The 18,734-nt window shown below is 42.5% G+C and overlaps 1 protein-coding gene across 2 annotated transcripts in view; it reads right to left on the minus strand.

The window, feature by feature from the left end:
• USP4 (ubiquitin specific peptidase 4) overlaps positions 1-18,734 on the minus strand; it is a 2,223,295-nt gene that overhangs the window by 2,085,553 nt on the left and 119,008 nt on the right. The window contains exon 2 of one of the 2 annotated variants that reach the window (XM_069644193.1): positions 3,530-3,657. The exons of the other annotated variant lie outside the window; for it this stretch is intronic. Coding sequence (XP_069500294.1) covers positions 3,530-3,657 — 128 coding nt within the window. The remainder of the gene's footprint in view (positions 1-3,529; positions 3,658-18,734) is intronic. 2 annotated transcript variants of the gene reach the window in all.

An 18,734-nucleotide genomic window follows, 5' to 3' on the forward strand; every position in this document is an offset into this window, starting at 1 on the left:
GTGAGGTTTATTCTAGGGATCCCACTCACCGCAGAAAAGGGGTTACCTCCAGTGGGTCAGCAAGCTTCAGATTGTCACACAAAACCTATTTATTGACAGAACCTTCTTAATGCTGCAACAATCACAGGATCGGGGTGCTGACTCTGCCCTAGACACATTTATATATTTCTGACCGCATCACACACTTCGATCGCTTTTCCCTACATTCCCGATACAGCCGCATTTGTGGCAACTCCTCCACAGGGTGATCCAATCCCAAAGGGAAGGTAGGCTAGTGTCCTCAATTTACAAAAATCTTCTGTCCGACACTACTACCCAATCAACGTCCCTGAAAGAGATGGGAAAAATCATTAGGGATCACGTTCCGGACAAAGATTGGTCATACATCCTGTGGCAAACCCAGAGGGTGTCCCTAAACTCATGCTATAAATTAATACATTTCAATTTCCTGCACCAGGTCTACCACACCCCTGTCAAGCTCCACAGTCAACGCTGCACCATACCTCCAACATGCGACCGCTGTGGCGCACCCGCAGCAGAATTCATACACCTGGCTTGGAAAAGCCTGTCAATAAAATCGCTTCTGGAGGGAAGTGCTGGATCGAACCTCTGCAATAGTGGGCGAACAGATCGAGCACAGCCCTAAAGTTGCAATGCTGGGTTACACAAAAGACATACCGATTTCGGTAAGGAGGCTGACTGGCTTGTTGCTGGTTCTGGCCTGACGGAGAGTCGTTATGACCTGGGGGAGAGATCACCCCCCCACTGTACAACTATGGCTACAGGATATAGCATACTGCCAAGACACTGAATCGAATTTCAACAAGACTCTTCCCCTTCACGCAAGGCCTCCAGACATATGTGGTCCCTACATCAACTATCTGATTTCCGCACCAGACTGAAACAGTCTGTATAGCTCACATCACCAGCTAACATAGCATTAAATGTTCCGTCTTCTTGGCTGGAGGTATATACTGAACGTGCTGCACAAATGTATGACTGTGCACAAATGTATGACTGTTCAATATCCTTCTAATTTCACCATCGGGGGGGGGAGAGGGAGGAGGGATCGGGTAACACGTGGCACAATGTTGAGACTGGTTGTTGTGTTATGATTTAAAATAACCAAAAATAAAGTTAAAAAATCTAAGGGTAAATGTAGAGCTCAGACTAAGTTCAACCAGCATATCTCGCATGCATCAAGTGCCAAAGTGCGAGAAAAAAATAGGTTGTTTTCCATAAAGATTATTGCAACCCCACCACCCCTCTGCCCTAAACGGTCCGAGTGCAGAATTTTGCAGTCTTTAGCGGTGGCCAGTTAGTACAAGTGTAGATTGGCCTCACTGAGCCATGTTTCTGTTAAGAACATAATGTCCAAATTGTTAGACAAGATATAATCTGCTACCTGCATAAAGTGGCCGGCCAGTGAGCGGATATTTAATAGGACCGCTTTAAGAGACGCACTTACACTGGGAAAAGTAATGAACAATACAGAGGTTTTATGGTGATCTGTAACAACCTCCGCAGTAACTAGTTTGGGCAGCTCAGCTGTATGTGCATTGCTGAGAGGCTTACCTACCTTGGGTGCGGAGTAATCCGAATTGGCGGTTAAGGTGAAGCCACCTAATTAAGACGTTGCGCGACATAGGTGGATAAGTATCAGGCTTGGGTACTTACAGCAATAGAAGTACAGATGGGGAGGACACAAAGTTAAGAGTCCCTCCAACACTCTCCATACACGAAACGGCACAAACCGGCTTGCTTGTTGGCGCCTGGGCTGTAAAACAAGTAGGATCACGAAACTACAAAAAATATGGGATGTACAGTCCCAAGGCTGCGCGCAGAATCAAAGATTTGTTTTAAATCGCACCAGGAACGTCAATGAGGTAAACTAAGAAGCGTTCCACGAGTTCCTGAAGAGGTTGATATCATTTCCAACAGATATTAACACAGAGGATAAACTATATAAAACCACAAATTAAAACTACTAAAAGAAATAAAAGTAGCGAGCAGCAGTATTGCAACAATCAAATTGGGCAGGTAGTCTTGCACGTTGAAGCTAGACTGGTCCCCGAAGAACGAAAATACGATCATATCGACCTCACACTTATTACAGGGTGCAGAAAGTTGCAAGCTACTAGCCAGCCACAAAAAAGTCAGTGCTTATTCAGTGCACCTCAATTTTTGTTTAAACCTATTGGATGTAGTAGTATGTTCTTTATCGCTACCTGGAATAACCATGCAGAAGCCTTCAGGTTTACGTTTGCTCAGTTGATTGATCAATTCCGGTTCAAAGTTACTACGATTCACACTCTATTTGCCACCCTTAAGAAACATGCACTTACTGGCATACTTACTAAGTATGACCAACTGTACCTTTACTCCAAAAATCCTACAGCACGTCACAGGATACACACAGGGCACAGCATCTCTTACTGACACGAAGGACAGTACATTACATTTATCTTAACTGTCATGAAAAACAGAAACCACAGTTGGTTTAAGAGGCAGCAATACTACAAAAAGATGCAGCCCGTTTAAACATTGCGAGGTGTACGAAGGGAAGGTGAAGCAAGCCATTTCAGCCAATGGGTCATTGAAAATGACTGTCCAGTTCCATGGAGTTTTTTTTTACCTCATTCTAAGACAAAATAAAAATACACATTGTATCTGTTAATGCTTTCGAAATCTGCCAAATATTCTTGTCCAATGTATACATTTGTCCCTCTAAATAGAGGATTGTCTAGTGTCCATTGTGTAGTTGTAAAGTGCACTGGTGCCTTTCAACTAGTTTTAAGCTATATATTTGTATAAAAGGTCACATGAAACACATCATGTTTGAAAAAAAGCTTATACCAGTCTACCCATCCAGCTTTTAAATGGGCCTAACAATGCTCCTGGCACAAGCCGAGGAAAGGTCTACTCTGGGTTACTGAAAGCAAGCAATCCTACATGAGACCACTAGTATCAAAGGGGCCCAAAAATGCAGCTACAGCAAATCGCCATTTAACATTGCAGAAACCCAGTGCCCAAGATGTAAAAGCGCCAACATTAAATGTAGAGAAGCATCTCAAACATGCTACATAGCCACAGTTCCTTTTTACATATTCACAATTTGAGGCATAGGAAAACAAAGTAATTTGTCCATAATCAGATGCATTTTGTACACTCACAAGCCAGGATTAGAAACTTCACTAAACTAAATCTCCCCAACCTAAATCATCTTCTCAATCGATGCTCACATGCTTTTATTATTATTTTTTTAATAATGTCCCTACGTAACTGATTCACTCTTTTACTGTACCTTCCACCAGATCCAAATTAAAAACATGGTATTCTGCTTCGGTCCTCATGTCCCGCTCAAAGTATAATGTGATGTTTTAGTACTTTTAAGTGGAATCATGTAAATGCTTCATTTAGGCATCACGGAAATGATACAGGACACCAAGGATATAATATACCAAAAAAAACTTGAAGGAAACAAAACAGAAAATAAGACATCATAGGTTACCCAAATACTACACCATACCTGAAAAGAGTCCAGAGTTGTCAATGGGACCTGGATAGAGGTTGCCTTCACCCTTATTATACATATCCCAACTGTCAAAGCCAACATATTTTTTCCACTGTTTGAACCAACGGCTATCAATTAAATACCTAGAAGGAAAAAAATATGGGATTAAAAGATTAACTGAAAAAAGAAACCTACATTTTATTGTCTAGAAAAGCTCAGTATTTTAAAGATTGGTGAGGAATTATGCCATTTTATAACCACCTACAAAATACATTTTAAAAAATACAGAGGATCTGGCTCTTGGAGGGTACAGCAAAACCATTAAACCAATTCAAGTTAACTCACTCCAGTGAGGCGTTTGTCAAATGTAATCTCCAATAGGTCATCAATGAAATTCAAATGGTTTCTTGAAGCTGTTGAAGACCCTAAACAGTGAAGGTGTGGCCACAGGGATAATTGAAACTCTCCAAAGGTGGTGGCCGTGCTGCGGTGCACAGGGCTCAAACCATCTTTATTAGACAAAATGGTTTCCAAGGCCTAGCTAAATTCAGCAGGTTTGGTCAATGTCTTCGGCCAGTGACCCATCCACCACCTGGGCCCTGGTGGTAGGGGGGGGGGGCCCTGACGAGCCATGGGCCTCACCGGGGGTGAAGATGCAGAGGGGGAGAGGGGGGGGTTCTTTTGGACCAATCCTCCCCTACAACAGTCATGGGCCAATTTTCATTTGATCCATCACTACCAGGCCATCATATATTTAATTCAAATGAAGGTATTGATAAGCTTCCAAAGAAAACAAATGAACTTGGGGTAATACCAGGTTGAGCTAACTCCCACTACCATAAATTCAATATTGACACAGGAAATTCTTAAAATATTATCGGGGCTGGCCAGCACGATCCTAGGTTGGTTTGTGACTTAAGCCAAACGTCACACACAATAGTGTAATTCAAGGTGAACCTAGGCTGCCTGTGCCCATGCACCCTTCTTAACCACCTTTAAATCAAATTAAATACTGTAATCTGTCGAGAACTCCTGTGCTTTACAATAGTAATTTTATATATTCATCCGTTACTCAGACAATCCAAACACAGCCAACATGTTTCGGCTACTTCCTGGCCTTCCATTGGGCTGCATCAAACATTTTCCAGCATTACACGATAATCACATCAAACATTATTTCCCAATTCACAAAATACCAAGCACATAAAACAAAATGTGTATTGTCAAAACATATGGTCATGTACCATCATTTTCACATAGTATAAATGTATCAAATAATATCTGTCTTAGATAACCCAATAAACCATCTCAAGTGCAACAATAAAAAGAATATCAATTCAAATGATCATGCGTCATGATTTCAACATGCAGATGATCCAATATTCACATTAATAGGAATATCAAATGTCCATATGCACATCAAAAAAGGGTATTCAGAGGGCAGGAAAGGGGAAAGGGGGGACAAAAGGACAACTAAATTAAAAACAGACTATGTATTGCACTATTGTACAAACAAAAATTTAGCATGATTTCAACAATATGATTATACATTTTAACTATTCACATGTGCATGTCCACATGTGTGCAGTGGTGCAAGCAAAAAAAGTAAATGGTGCTTCGGATGCAATGGCCCCCAAGTGACCCATAAATCATGCCACTGTGTCCACACCCTCAAAATGATTCCGATGTGCAGACAAGGTCACCCTTACTATCCACACCTAAAGTAGTAGTAAGTAAATATGGAAACCTGAAGCTGAGGAAAGAAAACACCACATTTAATAACCGTGTAGAATGAAGTGGATGGTAACATTAAAAAAAAAATAATAATAATTAAAAAAGATGCCTCCAGCGTATTCACTTCACAGAAACTCGGCAGCCTGGAACGACAGTGGACGGACGCAGTAGGACGAAGGGAGATTACAGGAAAATAGTGGTGCAGAAATAATTTCCTTCTGTTGTTTTGACTCAGAAATGGCTAGTACTTGGAGCGGCTGGAGGAGTATTTCCAGCATGGGGAAATGTCTGAAGACAGCGACAATAATGGTACACATTTCACTGCATATGGAAAATAGTGACCAGTATTTTATAGGCATTTAACTTATGTATTTATTTTTTCAACAGACCAGGGAAAAAAAAGAGGAAAGGGCAACAAACGAAACAGAAGAAGACAGGATAAAAAGGATAGAGCAGAATATGGACATATTGAATGAGAATTTTAAAGGTTTACAGGAGATTGTGGAGGACTGTGTGAGAGGAAAAGTTTGTTACCATTGCACCACATGCACCTGCCCTGCTTCTCCATTCCCTAGTGACCCATCCCCAAACCCTCAAGAGGAAAAAATACGTTGATGAAATATCCATCCCTTCTTCCCCTCACAAAGCTCCTCATAACCAGCCCGTGTTGAATCCTAATTCCCCCATATTTGTTTCAGTGCCCGCTTTCCCCGCTATTTCTTTAGAATGGTGGTGGGGGGGGGTGTGTGTGTGTGTGTGGTGTGTGTGTGGTGTGTGTGTGGTGTGTGTGTGGTGTGTGTGTGGTGTGTGTGTGGTGTGTGTGTGGGTGTGGTGTGGGGTGTGCGTTTTTAAAAAGAAGTAAAATGTTCGCGAGCCTGTTCGACCAATATGCAAGGAATGGAATGTGGGTGCTGTAAAGGCAGTACACCTACCCTTACTAATGTCAAGTAAGATGGATTTGATGTTTGACTGCAGAATCTGTTCAAATTGTGCTTACATAAACAGAAAGGGGTGTCCAAAGGATATTATACCTCGCCGTACCGCTTGAAACGAGATGATACATGTTCGTAGAACACACCAGATGTCCGGAATGGGTGTAAATGAGGAAAATGGGAGCGTGTGAGACAGTATAGCTGTCCGTATCAGGCGCAGCCAAAATGGTGCCTGCCGTCCGTAGAACAGGCGCAGTGGCCGGCAAGTTCGTAGGCAAACAAAATGGAGTGGACCTAAGGACACTGGAACTGTCCATACAGTGAACATAGAATGCGTGCACATGCGCAGTACAAACGTAAGTATAGCGAACATTGCGCCTGTCCCTAACTGTCCGTCTCACTTGTGTCGCACTTTGAAGTACTTTGAGAACCCGAACACTGTCCATAGGACACTTGCACGCATGCGCACGTTTGATTCTTTGCATTTGCTGTCCAGGGGACTTTCTTTAGTGGCCCGGATGAGGTGAGGATGTCCTCATGTGACTGCACCCACGCTGAGCGTGGGGACTAATTTGCGCGGTTGGTGTGCTTCCGCAACAGTACAAAAGAACTTGTAGACACAAGACAAAGTATTGTAGAGTGTAAAAATGTAATTTCACAATAGCTGACCTCAGGACTTGCTGTGTAAAATTTTTGTACCGCTGTGTAGGGATGAAGACGGTCACGAGGCACACCCCTACAAATGCCCATACCCCCGAGTGCATCTTCATTGTCCTTCTAGATATAGCAGATTGAGGTGTACTGCCTTTACTGCTGTAGTGACCAAAAGAAAAGTAATCAGTATGGCTTCCATGGCTGCTGTTGGGTCATTAGCCTATGCACCATCCCAAACCCGCCACCACCACCACCACCTCCCCAAGGGCCTGCAGAGAGATATATGGGTAAGGATGTAGAGAGCGAGGAAGATGATGAGGAAGAGAATGAAGTGGAGGAACTCCACACTAGGAGCACCCGGCTGGAGTCGTGTGTGTGGCGGCTGTTTTACGTTTATGGGAACGTACCAAAAGCACGTGCGAACCTGGTGAAGTGTAGCCAGTGCGAGGTGGGAGGTTTGGTGCGTACAGTTTTGGTACGACAACCATGAAGCGACACTTCACTTCGTTCCACACTGCGGACATTCGCAAGGTGGTGCCATGTGAAGAGCGTAGTTGATATAGTTCGCGAGTCCTTCCTTCATTGCAAATTGCAAAGAAATTCCAGATACATGGCCTAAACTGTTTCATCCGCAATGAATGATCAGTATATCTGGAGAACGCTCCGTCAGTAAAGTAACACAGAGAGGTACCAAGTCCAGCCATCTCATGCCACGCACGCCATGCCAGTGCACTTCCACATGAGGAAATCCGAGATTTGTAGATAAACTGTAGCTTTCTGTATGCACCTTCAACCACTGTATCCATGAGTCTCCCAAAATCCAGATAATCTTTTTTCGAGCATGGAAAGCCATGGCTGTGTGGTCTCCTGTGAGGGAGAAGACGGTCTTACTAAAGTACGTCGGTCAGAACACACCTACTGAACTTTATGGACCAATCCCTAACTCCGCTCATTCTCATTTACATGCGTCTCCACCCCTGAATCCCCGTTGGTGATGTGTGCTGGCTGCAAACTACCGCAAGGTTTGCGGACATGTACAGGATCAGAGCGTGACGACGGTACATTAAAGTACTATTCCCCTTCAAAAGGTAGGCTCTGAAAAGAGCCGTTTTTTTCATTTTTGGCCAGATACCGTACAGACATCTGGTATTTTATGTATTTTTTGTCCTTGCTTTACTCTTGCAAACATTACAGAACCTTCTCTAAAGCAAGCCTTACGTTCCAAAAGAACATCGCATTTCCCAAAGAAGGTAGCGCAACACCATCTCCTTCAAAGTAATCCGCATTGCTTGGAGCAATGTCATCGCGGCAGCAAAAAAAGACATACCAGCTCGTAGCATGAATACACGCATGCCACGATTGAGGATACACCTCCCGATGCTTTGATCTGGACAGAAAACAGAATTGTTGTTCCATTGTACTCTAGGGAGTGAAGCAGAAAAAATGACTTTCGTTGTTGGGAAGATGGTAATTAGTGCTTCAACCAACTGCGCCAAATCTGCCAAAGTATGTGAAGTCGCGTATCCCAAATGGCAAGCAGCGTAGTGCAAAATTACCACATGAGGAGTGGTCATTGTACGAATGTCTCTACAAACTTGCAGAATTGCCGCAGCATTGGCATCAGTGTCAGCGCTCCACACCACCTCCACTCACATCGAAATGGTGTGCCACATTCCTACTCTTGGCATAATGTTGTAAGCCTTGCACAAAAATGTCTCCACGCATCACCTGACCCTCTCCACCTCTGCCATCTTCAGTGTGCGCACCGTCTTTCGACACAAAAGAGTAATGTGAACATCTGATTGGCTGATGCCTAGTCGCCTTTCCATGCAGGATTTGCTGTAGAAACCCGTGTGTGACACGCCCTACCAGCGGACAAGCATTGCCTACGTGCGGCACGCAACTCTTACCCAGTCCTTCCACCCTTTCTACAGCGGTGCGAGTCCCTCATTGGACACAACTAAGCAGTCGCACAATCATCCACCAATCACATTGAACATCGCTAATTTTAACTCCGTCATCAACATTGCGCACTTCAAAATTACTGTCGATGATTCTGAATGGAAGTCGCATATCATTGCAAAGCACCTACTTCACAAGCTACTGTGCAAATATTGCGAATTTCTACGTACAGCTCCATGCATGTGCACATGCATGAGTATAGAGAACAGGTATGTATATTTTAATCAGAGAACATGTGGAACCCTTATGATTTAGACAAAATAATGCCGCTAAATGTCCATAGGGAATACATAACAACGCTCCGCCTTTAAAGTGCAAGATGTCCGATTTGTCATTCACAAATCGCACGACTGCTTTCTGTCGTGCGCATAACCTGTACATACGTTGCAAGCATGCCTATTTAGGGCAGAACTCAATTTTGTATGTGAAAATGTCAGAGTTGTGTTCTCTGTACGGCCTACAGTAATGCTACTTGCAATGTGATCGTATGAGAATAGAAAGCGCTCCCGATTGCGGTGGTGACATTTCCTTCAGAGGGTCTCCCGATTTTTCGGCATCGTGCTTTTAATTTACACGTAGAAAATGTTTCCCCATCTAGTACTATGCCCTATCGCTTACAAACCTCTCTCCTATGGATAGTACACTTTGTAAACAACAAGGCGTTTCCTTACCCTTAAAAGTTTTAGCTATTTTGAAGGACTTTCAAGTACCATATTGCAAGTACCATGCAAAGACTGCACAGAGTGAAGTGAAATGTACACGTGCACTGGGTTGAAATATGAAAGTTGAATGCTCTGACGAAAGAAGCACAATTAATGTGTGCAGTATCATCACTGCTGCAAACACACAAAGTAATTGAGTTTGTTTTTTTGAATCGCAGTGAAGACTACTCTTCTGAGAATCAACAGCATCTACATTGCAGACGACATATCCGAAGAAACATGCTCATCTTACACAAAAAAGTAAGTACAGTACAACCTTTATATTGTAACTACTCCTCAAAGAGGCTGTGCGTGTAATTTGTTTTTTTTGGGCACCAATGCAAGCATTGATTTGTAAACCATTCTACCTACAAATATCCATTTATTGAACAAAGAATAACAGGCAGAATGGCTGACAAATCCCTGTGTGTTTGGTACTCAAATAACATACGGAATCCTTAGGTTAGATTATAAACAGAGGTTGCTGTAGCAAGTTATTGGCATTTCGGTTATTAATAATGGTTCTCGTCACAAGTAGGCCTTACCAAATCATTGCAAGAGTTCAATGCACATTGACACCATGACAAAGAGCTTCCCCATCAGACTCAGGCACACATGCACACTGCACACATACATTGGACAACAGACCAAAGTATATTTTTTTCTCAACAGACACCAAAGAATGCCTACCAAAAAGCAACTGCGTAGAAAGGAACGCAGAAGTAGATCAAATAAAAATAAAGGTGCCCAATGTAAGCATCCAACTGTTGTAGAGTTTGTAGAGAATGTTGGTACAAACCAGCGAATGCAGTTGGGTAACAAAATGAAGGAAGTCTCAACTACCGAAACTGTACCTCCTCCATCGAAAAGTGTCCCAAAACACAAAAATCTTGGCAAAAAAACGCCTACCAGTACAGCTAACAATGTAGTCCTTCAGAATCTACTAAGAAGAGGACCGAAATCATCCTCACCCCTTAAAACCTACCGTAGAAAGTTAATCCTACAAGCTCTCGTGGACAGTGCAACCCTTCTCAAAAGGAAGTTGTTCATATTAGTGTTAAGTAGGATGGAAGCACTAACAAAACTAAGTACCAAACTACAAAAGAAACTCAGCAATAAACGACGTGTGAACAAAAATCATTTCTTACATGTTTGTGGTGGTGAATGGAGTCACAAAACAACCACATAGCCACATTTTAATGAAGAAGCATACAAACAAAAAACAATTGCCATCCATAGCAGTGGACAAGGTTATGAGAAAATCAATACTACCATTATGGAACAAGAAACGCTGCTTACAAAACCATCCCCTGAAAACTCAGAATTACCTCTCGATTCAGCAGAACCACACCGTCCAGTATACAAATGGCCGTGCACATCAATGTGTGCCATTCCAAACAAAGCTTTTAAATCTTGACGTCAGTTCCGCAATTAATATGTAAAAGGTAAAGACAAAAGTAAAATGAAAGTGCTGCAAAATATGGATATTTGTCCAGTGCGGAAAGACACAGGACTAAAAGAACATTCATTAGCCTGCATTTCTGGGCATATTTGCAAAAGTACCTTCCATGATATCAAAAATCATTCCAATGTAAGAAATTTAGTGTATAAAATATACTATGCAAAAAGTCCAGCTTCAGAATTAGGCAATTTAAATACCACTCTTCTGCATGGTACACCCAAATACTTACAAGAAGAAATTGACCGTATTTCAGAAAAAGTATTTTGGAAGTGAGAGACACTTACAAAATGCAACAGTTTTAGAACATCGTAGCAACAATTCTGCACATAGCAACGTTCTATTACACACACATAGAAAAGAAATAGTAACATTTAAAAAGGTCATCGGCTGAAGTACCAAACCATGTGTGTGTGTGTTGCCCCAGAACGTTTTACAAGAGGAACACAAAAAACGTGGACATATCATACAAAATAGAAGACAATGAAGACTCTAAATGGTTTGAATTAGCTTTGTACCTTTTAGCTGAAAACAAATATGAACTAACTGAACGCCTGATATGTTGCAGTTACTGTACTGCAAAATTAGACAACCACACTCCTTCAAGTGCTTTTACAAATAATTTGGAATTGTTTCCATTACCAAAAATCCTGCAACAGCTCAATTTGTATGAGAGCATAATAATTCAAACAGTTCACCCATTTCAAGCAATTATACGCCTTAATCCAAAAAACAGCAAAATTACCTTCCTCTGAATTGGTGGAAGGCATTTGTGGCAAAGTAGTTTATTTGCCATTAGATCTAACGGAAAATGTACACTCTAAGAGTGGAACGTTCGATAGAACATTCTTTAATAGTCTTGGCAAATGGAGTACCAACAAAGGACAAAAAAATGTGGCAACAATTAGTGGACTTACACAAAGTTAGACAAGCATTGCAATATCTGAAAGACAATGAGTACTACAAGGAAATAAATATTGATGAAAGTTTAAGGGAAACAACTGAAATAATTCAAGAGCCATCAGAAACTGGACAATTTAAACTTCTGGATCCAGCTACAGTATCCACTCTTTTGGAACATTACACAATTCATCCATTGCATTCCAATGAAAGCATAGATGATGCACTAGAAACTTACCAAATGCGACAAACTAAAGGGTCACCAATGAGTATATGGGAAAAAAAGTATAGAAGCATGTGATTTTACACTGCTATTTCCTACTGGCAAAGGTGGAAGATACAATGATAGACCCACACAGATTGGGGCATCAGAATACCGCTCATTACGAATGTATTTGCAAGATCCACATTTTGTCTAAATCTGGGAATACATATTCCACCTACTCTATGAAAATGAATTAGCAACACTATGTTATGTAGTTGCACACATTCTTAAATCTGGAACCCACTTCCAAAATATGTCAGCTGCGCAGTTAATACAAAAAGTACAGGAAAAAGATGAGGTTTTACAATCAAGTATAACAAATTTGTTTGCAAACATGCGTGGTACAAAGGAATACTGGTTCAGACGGCACAGAGCCGTGCGCTGCATGATCAGAAACCTTGGACCACCGACTTGGTTTGTTACGCTAAGTTGTGCAGAATATGCATGTGAAGATTTACATGAGTTCCTACACATAGCAAACTGCAACAAAAACAACAGCTATATTAACACCTGGAGAACTTTGCTCTCTAGATCCAGTTAATGTCTCAAGATATTTCCATCATCGTTTCATTGCCATGCTACACTTATTTGTAATACAACTGTTCCTCTCCTTGGAGAAGTGCAGCACTTCTTTTGGGGAAAAGATTATCAAGCGAGAGGAGCACCACATATTCACATGCTGTTATGGCCAAAGGTGCACCGAAATTTGGGCACGACAGTGATAGCACCGTTTTGCAGTTTATCCAAAAATATGTCACATGTGAAATCCCTTCACAACAGACACAAACTGAGCTGCATGGGCAGATTTTACAATTTCAAAGACACAAATGTGGCAAATATTGTCGCCGCAAATACAAAAACAAAAAGGTAAATACTACACCAAATGTCGCTTTGGTTTCCCTAGACCAGTTACAGAAACAGGTGAAATAAACAACTTCATGTCTTCAGTTCGACATAGTGTTAAAAGGTAAATCACCTAAAAACACTTATTACATAAAAAGAAGGGAAGAATCAAAATATATCAATGATTACAAAGCAATCATTGCCCTCTTATGGAATGCAAACTAGATGTGCAATACATTGCAGACAATTCAACTGCTGTTGCACGATATGTTACAGCCTACTTAAAAGCAGAAAAAAAACAGAGCTCCAAAACCTCTGGGATGACCTAGCATCAGACAAAACATTATCACAGAAAATGTACAGCCTAGGCATAAAAATGCTCTCTCCTAGAGAATGTGGGGCCTATGAAGCAGCAGATCGTTAAACCGGCACTGCTTTGTATGGAAAATCAGACAACATAGTATGGCTCAGTCTTGGTCCTGCAAAATCTAGAAAAAGAGTGCTAAAATCATACGAGGTCATAGAAACAATTGCCAGAAATGATCCCAACAGCCAAGACATTCTAAAAAACTATTTACTGGACACATACTATCCGAACAGGAGTACCACTCTGGAAAGCATGTGTCTATTCCAGATAGCTCAAAACTTTGCATATAAAATAAATGTAAAACCCGATGAAAGCAAACGTGGATATAGAGTGACCGATTGTGAAGGGAGCTTAGTGAAACTTAAGCAAAGCTTAATCATGTAAAATTGTAATTAAAAACTCAACAGAAAGAACTATATTACATGTCTCTGTTACAACTTTTCAAACCATGGAGAAAAGAGGAAGACATACTAGATAATTATGACTGCTATGAAGATGCTTTCAAAGTAAATGAAAGCACTATCACCGATGTGAACTTTACGCAGTACAAAACAATGTAACACAATGAGCAGCAACAGGAAGAATAACTTCAGGCCCAACTAGATAAAGACTCTTCCGACAGTAGTCAACCTTCTTTAACAGGAAGTCAAGAACCACTAGGACAACCACTAATAGCAAATGAGGCTGAAGTAGCTATGGCAGAAGTAGAAAACACCATGTATCATTATCAAGAAGATACTGAAGACTTAACTGTACAACAAGCAAAACATATCGATCAGCGCACCATTTTTGAAGACGTAACAAAACAAATTGTACATGGTGTACAACACGAAAATAAAGAATGTACCTGTCAAAATTACAAACCTATACTGCTGTACGTCAGTGGTGAAGCTGGATCAGGGAAAACATTCTTATCAAAATCATCAGCAAGTTCCTTCAACAATTGACAAACAAACTGTCAGCTGTTGTATTGGCCCCCACAGGTTTAACTGCATACCACATAGGCAGTGTGACTTCACAACGATTACTACTGCTTCCAGTAGAGCATCAAAATAAATTAAATCAGACTACTACAAACTTTCTGCAGAAGCTGCAATGGAATTACGTAGAGTATTGAAACAAATGAAAATGCTAATAGATGAAGTGAGCATGGTCTCCAACCTAATGTTGGCTTTGATTCATCTCAGATTGCAAGAAGTACTTAAAAATAATAACGAAGAATTCTTTGCAGAGAAACACATTATCGTTTTCGGTAATTTTCTACAATTGACACCAGTGAAAGGTGAACCGATCTTTAAAACCTTAGGCCACAAACTCTGCCTGAAAACTGTTGGTAGCATAGGTAATGTTATCCTTTGGCAACATTTCCAACACAGAATTAACTGAGAACATGCAGCAATCTGCAGATCTCAATTATGCCAACATTTTAAAAAGTATTAGAGTTGGTGTATTATCGCAAGAAGCACAAATTGTATTGAAAAACCGGCATATACATGCACTTTATGGCGATAATGCATGTGCAACTGATGTTGTGTAACAAATAGCGCACATAAATGTCAATTGTATGGCCTTAATGCCAACTCTTGCAAGCTGTTTCAAATTCAATGAAACAATGTTAAAGAAAGAAATGCAACCAATAATAGAAATTAGCGCCACAGAAACTAGACTTACATGGTATGACAGTACCCATGTGTGGGCAAGCCACAACAAGACTAAATAGTTTAGAAAATTCAATCTCCAACACAGCTGGGTTGGAAAAAATATTGAAATTATCCTTAAATTGTAACCTTGACATAGAGCAAGGGCTAGTTAATGGAGCACTGGGCACAGTTGTTGGCTTTCAATCATACCCACGTGATAGCAACATTGTAAATATTCGCTTTGACAAACTTTCAGAAGTGAAAAGGATAGGGCGCTCAATTGCTCGATTCCTTCTCTTCAAAGACATGTATGTACGTAGAGAGCAATTTTCTCCAACTCTTGCATATGCAGTTACCATTCATAAATCCCAAGGTCTTACCCTAGACAAAGCATTGATGGATATAGGAAACAGTGTTTAAGGAAGGCATGAGCTACGTAACATTATCACACTTACGTACACTGGATGGTCTATTGCTAATAAACTTTGATCCAAGTAAAGTCAAAGCTAATATTCCTTGCATTCTTGAATACAATAGATTGCGTTCACTGTACACCCCTCATCTGAAACAATATGTCCTGTTTGGCCGATTCCGCTAACTCCCGTTCCTCCCCACTCTCCTCACCCGATTCCAAGTCTTCAGGTTGCAGTTGCCTGTGAGAGATAGTCCTTCTCCTTTTTGTGTTGAAAGTATCTGTCTCGAGAGGAAGCCACAGTGAGTGCTAAAGTATAGCAAACCTGGGGCCCCCTTCCCGAGGCCAGACAGTACGAAGGGAAAAGGCCTGTTCAGGCAGAAAAAACCCTCCGAGGAGTGCAGCGGTTTGAGAGGATCTGGAGCAAGCAGTTGTAGTGGAGTTCTTGAGGCAGTTAGCTGATGGGAACAGGCGAAGCCGGACATCCAAAGCAAAGAAGGATCCGGAGAGAAAGTCACCGGAAAGGGTACCAGCAGAGAAAACAACTCCGGAGCAACAGGAACCAGGGCGGCTGAAAGACAGCGCAGCCGAAGGGTAAGGCAGAGAAGGCGGGCGTGGAGAACAGCGCACCGTAGAGCTGAGAGGCGAGACGAGGGAAGGAAGAGAGAGAGAGAGAGAGAGAGAGAGAGAGAGAGAGAGATAGTCCGGAGAAGGCGGACCGAAAGTACAGTTAGTGACCGAGGTCGTCAAGGCTGGAAAACTAGCGTGTAAACCCAAAGGAGCGAGCTAGCGCAGTGAAGGGGGTTGCAACGCCGCGATCGCTGGGAGAGGAGGAAAGAAATACTACCAGCGACGCCATGTTGGAAAACCACTAGACCGTAGGGTGAGTAACAGAGAAATCACGTAGCGGAACCTCCGCAAGCCCTTCCAGCGCGTAACCGCCAACGCGGATACAAACGCCAAACAGGACGGCGAATGACAGTATGCCCCCTCCTAGAGCATAGGACCCCCGGCTTAAAGGGGAAGCGGGCATGAAACTGAGCCAACAACCGAGGGGCATAAATGTTGGAAACCGGTTCCCACGAGTCCTCCGACCTAGGGTAACCCTTCCAGGATACCAAATACTCCAACCTACCACGGTAGTGGCGGGAGTCACGTAAAGTAGAGACCTCATATTCCCTAGAGGAATCCACCTGAGGAAAAGGCTGGTCGGGAACAGCTCTCTGGTGGACGTCCGGAATGAAAGGTTTGAGAAGAGAGGCATGGAAGACAGGATGAATGCGGCAGAGGTAAGGAGGTAGTTTAAGTCGAAAGGTAACAGGATTTATTTGGGAAAGAATGGGAAAAGGACCCAAAAAGCGAGGAGAGAGTTTAGAAGGGTGAACCCATCGCGGCAAGAACCTGGTGGACAACCAGACCTTGTCCCCTTCCTTCCATTCAGGGCAAGGCCTACGATGTTTGTCCGCTTGGGTTTTGTTGTATTGACGACTCTTCTCCAAACACCTTCTGGCAGTGACGTGTGCATCAGAAATAGACTGCAGTACCTCTTCAGCCGTCGGGGAATTGGTGGGCGACGGAATGTAGGGAAGAAGAGATCTTGGGTGTACCCCATAGGTGCAAAAGAAAGGAGAGAGTCCAATGGCTGTATGAAATTAGTTATTATAAGTAAACTCTGCCGTAGGAAGCAAAGAAACCCAATTGTCCTGAAGACGATTGCTGTAGCATCTAAGGTACTGTTCCAATGTGGCGTTAAGGCGCTCAGTTTGACCGTTGGTCTGAGGGTGGAAGCCAGACGACAGAGCACGTTCCATACCAAGGCGAGAACAAAGAGCCTTCCAAAACTTCGAAACGAATTGGCTGCCACGATCCGAGATGATCTTGTCAGGGAGACCATGAAGACGGAAGATATCCTGGGCGAAAACCTCAGCCATTTCGGTAGCAGTAGGAAGACCAGGCAATGGGGAAAAATGAGCCAGTTTGGTCATGGTGTCAACTGTAACCATAATACAGGAGCAGGAGTTGGAAACAGGAAGTTCTACAATGAAATCCGTAGAAAGCAAACCCCAAGGGCGAGAGGGTACCTCAGGTTGGGTGAGAAGACCCAAGGGCTTGCCGGTAATGGACTTAGTCATGGCACAAACCGGGCAACTGAGTGTGTATTCCTCCACATCCTTTTTGAGTTCCGGCCAAAAAAAAGAACGAGTGATAGATTCTGTGGTATTTAGCTTCCCACGATGACCTGCAGTGAGTGAATCATGACACCAATTTATGATCTTCAGACGTAGTGGACCGGAAGGTATGTATAAACGATGGTTGAGTAATAGCAAACCCTCTTTGTTGGTGTCGGAAGTCTCTCCTCTGAGTAGCGGAACAGTACCTTCCGAAGCAACACCAGCTCGAACCTCTTCCAAAAAGGTATTAGCAACTGTTAAGATCCTATTCCTGTGGAACATCGGCTCTGGGGTCTGTCTTTTCTCCTCACATTTTGGGACCCTTCCGAGAGAGAGCATCCGCAAGAGTATTGTTGGTACCAGGCAGATCATATTGGGCAAAGAAATATGCCCAGCGAGCCTGCCTGGAGTTGACACACTCCATATTCTGAAGGACCTTAAGATTCTTATGGTCCGTTCTGATGATAACGGTCTGCCTTGCTCCCATCAATAGAGGTCGCCAGGTCTCACATGCGTGTTTTATAGCCAGCAATTCTTTTTCCAGTAAGGAGTAGTTGAGTTGGCTGGGAGTCAACGTCTTGGAAAGGTAACAAATGGGGTGCTCTCGTTCCTCGAACACTTGTAGCAGAACAGCTCCAATGGCCATGGCCGAGGCGTCTGTTTCGACGATGAACTGTCTATTCTGGTCAGGATGGCGCAAAATGGGAGCAGTACAAAAGAGATTCTTGAGATTGTGAAAACTCTGTTCTGCTTCGGAAGTCCAGCTAAAGGGCTTGTTGGCTTTGAGTAAAGAAGTAATAGGAAGAACTGCTTTAGAGAAGTTTGGGATGAATGAGCGATAGAAATTAGAGAGCCCAAGAAACCTTTGGACCTCTTTGATCGAAGTCGGAGAAGGCCAGTCCAGAATAGCTGATACTTTGCTGGGATCCATGGCGATACCTCTTTCAGAAAGATGATACCCTAGATAGGGCACTGAGGTAGCAGCAAAAACACACTTCTCTGGTTTGACAAGAAGTTGGTTGTTTTTAAGTCTTTCCAGAACTTTTTGGACATGGGTTTTGTGATCCTCTAGGGTGCTGGAATATATAAGGATGTCGTCCAGGTATATGATCATGGAGACAGACAATAAGTCTGAAAACATCCGATCCATAAACCGTTGAAATACAGCAGGAGCATTCAC

The sequence above is a fragment of the Ambystoma mexicanum genome, chromosome 2p, assembly GCF_040938575.1.
Source record: "Ambystoma mexicanum isolate Mex_15411 chromosome 2p, UKY_AmexF1_1, whole genome shotgun sequence".
Classification (NCBI taxonomy): Eukaryota; Metazoa; Chordata; class Amphibia; order Caudata; family Ambystomatidae; genus Ambystoma; species Ambystoma mexicanum.